Here is an 11685-nt window from a genome sequence, read left to right on the forward strand (position 1 = left end):
CTAGGACTCCAAGATCCCTTTCCACTTCCGTGCCACCCAGCAGGTCATTCCCTAGGCTGTAGGTGTGCTGGACATTTTTCCTCCCTAGGTGCAGCACTTTGCATTTCTCCTTGTTGAACTGCATTCAACGTGCGTGCGGGGCAGATCGAGGCCCCCACAGTGAGGGAGGGAGTGGGGCAGGGGCAGACGCTGGGCTGAATGGGGCCCTGGGGCCAGGGTGGGTCATGGGTCGAAGCTGCAGGAGGCTTGTCCAGGTATGCCTGCGGGAGGCACAGGGGGCACATGCCCCTCAGATTTTTGCACAGGGCAGAGGTGGGCTGAGGATCTGAGGCCTGTTGCCTTTGCCCCAGGAGCTGCGCGCTGGCTGTGCCATGTCCCCTGCCGACCTGGTGGTGGGAGGCACAACATGACATTGCGCAGCTCCTAGGGCAAAGGCAGCCTGCTTCCACCCTACACACAAATCTGGGTGCGCCCCAGGACTCCCCCGGGGGTGCACGCAGCAGTGGAGCTGCATTCCTCACCTCCTCCCCCCACATACCTGGACAAGCCTCCTGCAGCTTCCACCCATGACCCAACCTGGCCCCAGGGCCCCATTCAGCCCAGCACCTGCCCCACTCCCTCCTTCACCCTGGGGGCCTCGATCTGCCCCCCACACATGCACACTTACTGGCACGACACTGCTCTACATAAAGAGTGCAGGCTGTGCCTGCTCATGTGGTCTGTGCGCCCCCCTCGAAGCCTGCACCCAGGCTGCCCTGCAGTCCTCTGCACTGCCACTGATGTCCCACTGGGCAGCCTGGAGCAGAGCCCAGAAGCAGGCTCCAAAGCCAAGTGTGTGCTTAATGCATTAAAAAAATTAACAAAAGAACCAATTAAAGTGTTAATCACGTACATTAACTGCAGTTAAATTGACAGCCCTAATATCTATTGATGTAAAAGACAAAAGATGCAGTCACAATGTCAGAGGGATCTACTGATACAGCAGGTGAAAGTGAAAGACCAAGGAATGCTGCCAACTACCTGGGGTACTTAAACCCAACCCCATTTTATACCAGTATAACTCCTTTGATTTCCTTGAAATAACCAAGACCAGAATCAGGCCATTTCGTTTTGCCCAAATCCCTTCAGCACGTTTTTGTAGCCTCCCACAACTTTTGGGCACCACCTATGCTTTTACAAAGTTTTTGTTTTGTTCCTTTATGTAACCTACCAAGTCCAGAGGGACTCTCAGCCATTCTTTGGACAGGAAACCTGTACCAACCTCTGTTCAATGAGCCACAATGCAGAAGCTGCTAAGCCAGTCTTCAGGGCCATGCACAACCTACACTCCGAGGCATATTGTCCTTGGTCCTTTCCTGAGGAATGAGTCCTCTGTAGGACTCAAAGCTGGTTCTTCAATAAGGCTAGGGACAGATATTACATATAAACCAATTTAAGTGATCAGAAACTGGTTTAAACCTGTAACAGAACAGATGTTCAGTACACATAAACCAGTTTGAAAATGGCTGAAACCGGTTTGAGATAAACCTGATTGAATGTAGTATCAGACTTAACTGATTTGGGTCAAACTGTTTTATGCAATGTCTGTCCTAGATCCCTTCCTGGTTTAAGATAAGCCAGACTCCCCCAGCATCCCAGATGTTTGAAGTAGAGAGCCCTGCCCAGGGCTGCAAGAGAGCTGGGCTCGCCTTGCCCCTCTGCTCCCTGGCTGGAGCTCTGGCAGAGACAGCAGGCACAGCAGTGTCTGCCTGGCTTCCCTGTGCCCCCTGCCCCCCCCACTCGAGCAGGGATTCCCCACTCCCCTCTCCCACATCACAGACCACAAGCAGCATGTGATATGCTAGCTTATGCCGAGAGGCGTCTGTGTAAGGCAGACGGGACAAAGACAGACAGGACAGTGTCCACTTAGGGCTTTTTGGAGCTAAGCAACAAGTCAGCTGGTAATGTCCCTCCATTCCTTCCTTGGAAAAAGCTGTTTAAGAAGAACTTGAACTAATGAGAGACTTATTTTCCTGATGGGCTTATAAATGCTCCGTTATCAACTCTCTGCTGGACTGGTCAAGAGCAGGAAGGAGAAATCAGAGCATTATGCCAGGGTCTGGCCACACCCCACCTCCCCCCTCAGCTCAGCACTCTGGAAGGGAAGGGAGGGCTGTTCCAGCACCACCCTCCTCCCCCCACCCCACCAGCTTCTAGCCTGAGCCACTGCAGGCATGTGCCTGCATTTCTTCAGTCCAAAGGGGATATCTGTGTGGTTACAAACCGGTTCAGCCTAGCCAGGTTAGACTAACCTGCAAAAATTGAATCGATTCAGGCTCAGGCTTTTTGAATGTCTGTCCCTAGCCTAAGGAACAAACAGTGCTGCACTTATGTTGCACTCCTGATGCATTAAAGTATCAGATCAGAGCAACTCCAAAGTCACACTATTAAACCTCAGATCACCACTTACTCCTCACCTATTGCCTTGACTAACCTGAATTCACCATTTTTACTTACGTGAAGGAGCTGTCAAATGTCAATTCAAACAAAAAAGTAAGGAACTGTGCACATGTCACATCTAATTTTCAAACACTATGAATCAAATTGAGGCTTTTCCCTTCAGGGAAGTTTCAAATTGTTTATTGCCTTCCTGACAAATCAACAGAACTATTTTTTGTTTGTGACCTTAAGGGAAGCATCAGTAAGGAACATGAACAAATGCTTATTCTTTCCAGCACAGAAATCTTGGGTTAAACATCTGGATATATTTCCACATAGTAAAAATTCTTATACTATGGGGAGAAAAAGTTCAGTGAAATTACACTGGAGTGACAATATTGGTAAAGATGGTATTTATAAGCCTTATGGGCATCTTTACACATGCTCTGGGGGTGAGCGGGAGCAGCACTTTAATCAGAGTGGCTCTGAGAGCCACTCTAATTAAAGCACCTGCAGCATCTCATGTAGTCAACATCCTGTGCTTCAAAATGGCGGTGGGGGCGCCTTAACTAAAGCTCATTGACAAGCTTTAGTTAAAAATAGCAGTGAGGGTGCTTTTAAGTGTGGGGACAGTGAATACACGAGATGCAGAGACTGCTGGAGCATGCCAATATGTACGCTCTAGCAGACTTGATTAATCAAGACGACTTGGATTACAGCACCTTGGAGCAGATTCAAATTAATTACAGTGCATCAGAGTAGTGTCCCCACACATCTACAGGCACCTTATGAGACCATTTCTCCTTTATATTATAAAATAATGGGAGGGTATAAATTACATCTGCCCTTTTCCTTGCATCTTTGAACAGCATAATAAGCATCCCAGAAAATGGGGAAACAATGAATTATTTGCCCAGAAACATAGAAGGCGTTTTCCTAAACCAAAACAGAAGGGGACAGCAAAGATCATTGTGGGTAAATGGACCTATTAGGAAAAAGTTAAAAAGCCAGGAAGCTTGCACTGTATGGGATGTTCCTGCATCAGCTGGGGATTGGACTGAACAGCTTGACAGAGGAACAGCTCTCTGTCGGGTCTCCAATATGGAATGGTCCCAGTCACTGATGAAAATGCAGTACATTAGGTAGTGGACCTATGGAAGAACACAATGGCACCTAGTTAAAAAGAAGAAATTCTCATTCACTTCTCAAAACTGATCTTTACTGCTGCTGTAACTGGAACCTAGACAGGGGATGAGAAACCCTGTCCCGACTCCTCCCTGCTGGGATGAAAGCAACAGGTTTCTGGCAGTGGTGGGACTTGCTGGCTGACATGGACAGGTACACTTCTAACAAATGGTTCATAGAGCTCGTCACAGCTACTCAGCAGCCTCCCATCAATATTAACATAAATCCACTGCTACCCATAGGACAGTCTTAATATGCTGCCTCAGTCCTGGAAGAGCTTACAATGATCAACATGCATGAAACCATCAAATTTCACAGTGGTCCAAGTGAACTACTACTATGTGCTCATGGACCCAAGTCAAATGCCTATCTTTTACAATGTTTCAGGGATAAAGCTTGTAGTTGTGTTGGTCTAAAAAGCAGAGATAGGAAGTTGCTCTGTAAATAGGGAGATTAGGCAGGGACAAAGCTCCAGCAGGTTTCTTCTTCCCTGAAGGTGTCAGATATCTGGCAGGGAGTTGAATTTTGCTTATTTCCTGTTTAGCAATGAAGTTTACAAGTGAAGGCATGAGCTTTGTCCCTGCCTAATCTGCATATTCATAGAGCAACTTTTTCCCCAAATGGACTTTGAAGCCCAGGGAAACCTCACCATCCTCTACTTCCCCTGTGCAAGATGACGTTTCTTTTCTACCTGGGAGAACTTTTATGATCTTTGAATCCTCCTCAGCCTGATGCAGGGTGTTTGGACCCGAAAGCTTGCAAAGAAAGTATATTTTTTTGGCTACTATTTAGTTGGTCTAATAAAAAAATATTGCCTCTAAACCAAGAGTTTTGTCTGCCTCTATCTTTTACACTGAAAGTTTCATGAAAGGGAGATGTTAAAGATGACCTAGTTTCCAAATGACTTCATGCAGGCCATTCATGATGCATTGTAAATAAAAACAGCTTTCAACTATACAATTATTTCAAAATGCAATCGGTATTTAAGTCTGAATAGTAAGTTTATAGCTAGTATTGACCAACTTGATAATGCAATATGTATAATGCAATAAGTTTATATAGATCTCTCTCTCCAATTGTGCTTTTCATTATGTGTGTGTGGTGACCCAAAGCCTGCTCTCCCCATCTCTTTCAGGTGCCCACCTAGAATTTTAAAATTGTATTTTAACTCAATTCATTACACAAAACAGACCTTACACTGCTCAGCAAATGCTTGTTCAGTAGCTAAGTGTCTCCCTCTCCCCACCACCCACATTTTCCCCTAACCATTTCTTCTACAACAGTGTGTCAACTTGACTTTCCAGTACAGTAGCTGGTACAAGTACTATACAAGAGTCAACAACCATCATGGTCTAGTCCAGTGGTGTTCAACCTTTTGGCCCGGTGTGCCAGATAAGGGGTGTTGAGCCCATCTGTGGGCCAGATGAGACCCCACATGGCAAGATCAGGATCCAGGCACCCTGCACTGCCTCCACCTGGTCTCGCAGCCTGGGGGCCCCCACAGCAGGCTGCATGCCTGACCTAGAGTACAGAACCATATCCCAGGGGCTCCCTGCAAACATGTGGGGAGCCCTTCAGATCAGGTGATAGTGCAGTGAATCTGGCCCACAGGCTGGAGGGTTAAGCACCCTTGGTCTAATCTGGAAATAAAAATAGTCTGAGAACAAAATGTTTTGGACAGGTAGAAACCTAGTAAGTATTTGTTCTTTGTTAGCATATATAAGCCCATTACAGGATTATTGCTGATGTATTATACCAACTATTTTCGGAATTGAGAAATAAAAACTAGTAGGTTAAGTTAGACTGCAAAATCCATCTCCAAATTCTCTAAGGAATGCCTGCAATCCCTTACAGAACAAAATCCTGAGAAGCCCAATCGCTGAACCAATCCCCAACCCTATTTCTGAAAACATCCAGAGCTCTGTTGCTTTGAAAAAAATATGAATTAGGCCAGAATGCACCTTTCAGCCATAGGTCTGCGCAGAGGCACGTGCCACTGAGATGGAGAATCTAAGCTGGAGAAGTCCTTCCATTAGAAACACTGGTTTCCACTTGTGCACCGTGGAGAAAGACATTTTGCTGCTGCTGTTGCTAACTTCAAAAGCAATTTTCATGTCCAACTCTCACTGAAATCAATGGGAATCTTTCCAGTAACTTCAAAAGGAGTTGGATTGGCCCCTAATACCGTAAAATTGCTATTTGCTCTTACAAGGACAGCTCAAAGTCATTTAAAAGCTTGCAGATTTCAATAAGCCCGAGAATATAAAGCACAGTTTCAACGAGGAGAAACAGACTGAAGCTTAAGACATTAGTTGAACACAAAAGGACTCAAGGCAACTCTTTTCAATTTCCAATTTGATGATTGAAATTGCCTCCGATTCAACACTCAAATCAAGCAACAGAAAGGGAAAAAGAATTAAGAACCTAATTTCCACCCTTTTCCAGTATAGCTATTTACACATAATTTGCTGTTAATCATAACAGGTGCATGCACGTTTCAAAAAAATTATTAGAAAAACAGTGGGGGGGAAGGGGCAGACTTGGATCACAGGTTTACGTAAACGACATGAAAGGACTTCAAGCTCTAGACTTTACTTTCAATATGGAATAAATTCAGTTTGAACATGAGTCTGATGATGTACCATTTCTTCAGAGCAACTTTTCTCACAACCGTGGCCTGAGCTTACCAGTGCTTGTTAATCTCTTTCTAAAAGAAATCTGCAGTTTCTCTCCCACATTATAGATCGGTTTCCTTCTTTTCCAATGTTCCAGTGAAATGCAAAGAAAAGAAGATCTTAGATTGGTTGTTGGCTTTTGAGATCACTGAGAACAGGCATTATTTTCATTAGGAATTAAAGTCTAGGCCACTAGCAGAGACCAGACAACCAGAGGCTACAGCAAGGACTACAATAAACCAGCCACCAGGGGTACAGCACGGCACAGACTTACCCAGAGCCTCAGCTGTCGGGAAGGTGCGCATGATGAGAAATTGCAGGATACAAAATTGACACAAAAAGGAAAATAGAAGTCAAACTGGTGTTCCAGCATTCCTAGTGTTAACACATCAATATCAGCACCAAGAGTCAGTGCAGAGCAGGCTACGTTGATTATTTCCGCGCAGTTTATCAAGGCAAATTTCTAGTACTGATTTATAGCAATTCAGCAACAAAACACGCTCCCAGTTACATGCCTAGTAGTTTTATTTTTAAAGGATTTAAAGTTCATTTTGCAATTTATAAAAGGTGAACTCTGTTCAACTCGCTCTTCCTAGGAAGAATGTGGGAGCTTGTCCCTGTGGAAGGTACACAATATATATATAGTGAAATGTCAAACTCATTTACTTGGCACACTGGAACAAGGTAGATGTCTTTCCATCTTCCACTCTCCCTGACCCTCCATTTAAAACAGTAGACACACAGGGAACAGTAGCTCAGGGCTTTGTAAATTGTGCTCATGCACTAAAGGCACTGTAGAAGGCTCTCTTGCAGCTTTATTAAACTAGTCCCCCAATCAATTGAGACATACAACAAGGTCCTTACTATGAGAACTTTTGCCCTAAGTTTTCTACTATCCTTAAAAATCCTTCAGAAGAGCGTGTCATTTTCTAATATGCAACATGCACCTTTTTCTTAAAGACCAGCTGTTGGAAATTGGAGTGTGGATTATATGCAGAAATACAGTAAAAGCAGGTTCTGCTGCTTACTGGGTGAAATAAAGTCAAACGTGCAGCAATCCATAGGCAGAACAGTGACCAGTGCCTGCTCCTTAGCTGCTACTCAGCTCCTTGCTAGAAGGAAAAAGATATTTTCCATCATCCTTCTGCCTTTTAAAAACCAAGGTGTGTATAATATTGTGAGGTGTGTTACATGCAAGAAAATACAGTAAATCCCTCTGCAAACTAGAACTGATAAATCCAATCAAGGTTTCTTGCCAATGATTTGCCAGATACCTTCCTCTTATTTTGTATACAGTGGAACGTACATGGCAGGGTCGTGAGTAATGCAACATTCAGAGACCATGGCTTTGTCTGTATCAAGGTTTTTCCTTAAAGTGTTCCAACGTCCAAGAGTTATTACTCCTACTTTAGCATCACATGCTCCAATCCCTGGTAACCGTGAGCCCCGTCTGCAATCCCATGCTCAGGCTGGAGTTGCAGTTATCACTCCAAGTGTGGTTAGTTTAACAGAAAACATCCTAACATGCACATTCTAGAGTTTAAAAGGAGCTATTCATGACGGTAACACAAAACTGACTGAAGGGTACTTAAATGGTCATCTGTTCACTTAGGTATCTATCCCCAACTCCTATCAAACTGGAGCATACAAGGATCTAATTTATTCATCTCTCTTCAGTACAATGTATACACAGCAATAGTCATACTCTACACTTTTCACAGCTGTGCTAATTATTCAAAATGAAAACATCATCCAAAAATCAGCTAACAAAAATATGCTTAACTTTGTACCTTACTCAAGCAAAAATGAGAAGGGGGTGGGGGGGGAGCACTGGAAGCTACTACACTGATTTTATTAATTTACTGAAAAACTGCTGTGTTACTACAAAAGGAGGTTCAGAGACTGAATCTAAGGCAGAGGTAGGCAAAATATGGCCCCATAGGCTAGATCTGGCCCATGGAGGGCCCCTTGGATCTGCTCGGCCAGGACATGGCACATGCAGCATGGCTGGGGTGGTGCAGTGGCCAGACTATTTTCCAGTAGCCCTGGCAGTAGCAGCTTCTTCCAGCAGCTGCTGCTGCTGGATCCAGCCCCACTGCCCAGGCATCCCGGCCTAAACACCTTGCATCCACCACCAGGGGCAGGACGCTTGGCTGGCATGGGGCTGATGGTGGGCGGGGAGTAGTGTCCAGGAGTGAGATGGGCAGGCGTGGCCAGGGAGACCCTGGGATCTTGGGGTGGTGAAAGCATGGGGCCAAGCCACGAGCTGCTGCCTCCACACCAGTTCTGCAGCAGGAGCATGCAGGGAGCAGATCACAACTCTGCCCTGGCCCCAGCCCCGTGCTGATCCTGCCCCACAATCCTAGCCCCAGATGCAGCTTCCCACCTGCCCATGCAGCTCCCAGGCAGTCTAATTGGGGACCCTGGGATCATGGGGGTGTGACAGCATGGGGGGTCCAGGTCAAAGTCCTAGTTCTGCAGGCAGGGATGTGCAGGGGCACATTGTGGCTCTGCCCTACACCGTCATTGCCCCACGATCCCGAGGTCTCCATGGAGACCAGCTGGGAGCTGCACAGGCAGGGCACACAGCTGAGCAAGGAGCTGCATCCAGGGCTGGGATCTTGGGGCAGTGACAACGCGAGGCTGAGACTGGGAATGAGCTACAATCTGCTCCCTAACTGTTCTGCCTGTGGGACCCGCGGGCAGTGGACTGGATTGTGGCTCTGCCCTGGGCCCCAGTCCTGTGCTGTTAACACTGCCCCCCCCGCCCCCACCCTCGCCTACCCATCTCACTCCCGAACATTGCTCCTCACCCACCTGTGCAGCTCTCCAGCTAACAGGCTGCAACACCTGTATAGCACGCTGCTTGCCACATTTTTCATGGTACCGGAAATTCTTAGTGCCAATTGAACACCTGTCCATACCCTGAATGAAGCAAAACTGAATTGCCTTGGCTTAGCTTTCATTTACTGCAGGGTAATGGGACCCGTTGCTGTGGAGCAACTGAGGCTTGATTAAGCCCTGCCCCTGTTACGTGTGGGCACACTGGGAATTCGGGACTCAATGAAGCTCACAGCCCCTCGTGTAAGGTCTACTCATTTAGATCCAAAAAAAATCCCACTTTCCATAAATATATTTTTAAACCCTTGAGAGTTTTGTTTACACGGTGTAGGGATGCGGTGAGTGGCCTTCTTCCCCGCTCTCTCCCCCCACCAACAACACACCTACACAACATGCACACCCAAGTAGGAGAGAGCAAGTCTCTGATGAGGCCCTTTGGACTTCAACACTTTGCCATGCAGTCTCTCCAAGCCCTGCATGAAAACAGTGCTGCACAAAGAAACTGGAAGAGAAGGCTTGGGGACTCGAGTTCCAACCCACAACGAGATCTGTTCAGTGTAGCAGGAAACATGGAAGTTAATTTTTTTGTTTTCCAGGTTACAGTCAAAGTAGCTAACAATTTAATATTTTAAAAAAAGCAAGATACGCTTACTAGTTACAAAGAGTCTCTTACAATGGTAAACCCTTTACTGTCCCCAAAATGGTTATAACCAAGGGAGACAGGACAATTATATATACATAAGCACAGATCCTCAGCTGGTACAAACTAATCACAACTCTACTGAAGTCAGACCATCTTTGACCATTTCTAACAGCAGATGATTTTTCCCCGAGGCCTCAATTCTAGGACAGATAAGCAGAAGGGTAACCAGAGGTGTTTTGCATATACCAAGGCTGACTGGCCACAAGTTCAAAAGAAAACGGAGAACAATTTGAAAGCTGTGACATGTAATTTGGTCCTCCGTAATAAATGAAATATATTATATTTATATCAATAAAAAGTCTGTGAGTATCTGTTTATGGCCTTACTTCAGTGGCTTTCAATTTCTTTCATTTGTGAACCCCTGAAAAATTTCAAATGGAGATGTGGACCCCTATGAACTGTAAGTGTGAGTATTTGCTTACTTTTGATTGATCTTCCGTGAACCCTTCAGACAGTCCGTGGACCCCAGGGGTCTGTGGACCACAGGTTGAAAACTACATCCTTAAGCTTTCATAAAGTAACCACAAAAAAAGACTGTGGTGAACCTACTCCAAATCCATCAAGAAATTTTCAATCCCTTCATTTCCATAAAAGACCTGTTGTTTTGCCAACTATCATCTGGCTAACTTGGAAGAAAAAGGAATCCAAAAATCACTGATTTGACTTATTTAGAGTTCTAGCACTTATATTTTCCCCTTCATTTTATCCCTATTAAAAAAAAAAAAAACCGCACCTCACGCACACCGCAAAACATTTTGATCGCAATTAAAAAAAAGCAAAAACACCTGAAGTATACTTCCTAATTACAGACCTAGAGAGTCAGAAATTGAGTTTCAGTGCTGTCACAAGGAATCAGATAAAAGTATAGCCTAAGCAATTCATAAGAGGAGATGAGCCCAAATGCATTCAGAGCTCTCTGGATTCTAACAGATGGAGGTGAAGTAGGCATGTCTGTGGGATGAACAGCAGCTTATCCTAGAAATCCCTACATCTAAAGCTGCCCTTATACTTTTATCTAAGACCAGATGGCCACTTTCCAGTTCATGTGGCAGAAATGTTGCATATATTTTGATAGCAAACCATATCTTAAAGTGTAATCAAATCCAGATCTCAACATTACCTCGTGCTCCCATCACTAAAGCATTAAGGTCATTAAAATACATTCTAGGTCAGGGGTGGGCAAAATGCAGATGGGAAGCCAAACGCAGCCCGCCAGGCCATTCTATCCAGCCCGCGGGGCCCCTAAATATTAATTTTCTAAATTTTTTATTTGCCCTGGGCTGCCTGCCATGTGGCCCTTGACAGCTTGCCAAAACTCAGTAAACGGCCCTCTGCCCAAAATAATTGCCCGCCCCTGTTCTAGGTGGAGCTGGTAGAAGATAATCTTGTTATTTGTTGCTAGAGCGCAAGCATGCTAGGAACATCACAGAAAACAGAAGAAAGGAAGAGATATTCTTGCTTGAATCCGGGACATTAAGGGTGCTTACACAAGTTACATTTTTCATATAAATCGGGCCCCTGAAAGCGTTCTACAACGGTGACGTAACACATGTGCACAGCTATAGAGCATTGGTTAAATGGCCAATCATGTGAAAAATTAACCCTGGTCAAATGAGGTCTTAGATGAAGGTGCTCTAAAGCAGAACACCTTAGAGAACTTGATTTCCTCCAGAGCTAATTTTTCACATTGGGCTGCCGAACTGCTCTTCTCCCCAGCCCCTCCCCAACACTGTCAAGTAGGGGAGGCAGCAGCATAGAGCTACCAGCTGGGCTTAGCCTGGCGAGAGCTGGAGTGGGGTGGGGTCGAATGGAGCCCCATCACTCCTCGGGGAACACCCCAGCTACCCCGGGTGGGATGGGGGG

General features: G+C 45.6%; 1 protein-coding gene across 14 annotated transcripts in view; it reads right to left on the reverse strand.

Moving 5' to 3' along the window:
• Window positions 1-11685, reverse strand: part of MTSS1 (MTSS1, I-BAR domain containing) — a 192076-nt gene that overhangs the window by 24775 nt on the left and 155616 nt on the right. For 9 of the 14 annotated variants that reach the window (XM_014522180.2, XM_014522184.2, XM_014522178.2 and 6 more), the window contains one exon: window positions 6553-6564. The exons of the other annotated variants lie outside the window; for them this stretch is intronic. In XM_014522180.2, coding sequence (XP_014377666.1) covers window positions 6553-6564 — 12 coding nt within the window. The remainder of the gene's footprint in view (window positions 1-6552; window positions 6565-11685) is intronic. 14 annotated transcript variants of the gene reach the window in all.

This window comes from Alligator sinensis, unplaced genomic scaffold, assembly GCF_000455745.1.
Source record: "Alligator sinensis unplaced genomic scaffold, ASM45574v1 scaffold681_1, whole genome shotgun sequence".
NCBI lineage: Eukaryota > Metazoa > Chordata > Crocodylia > Alligatoridae > Alligator > Alligator sinensis.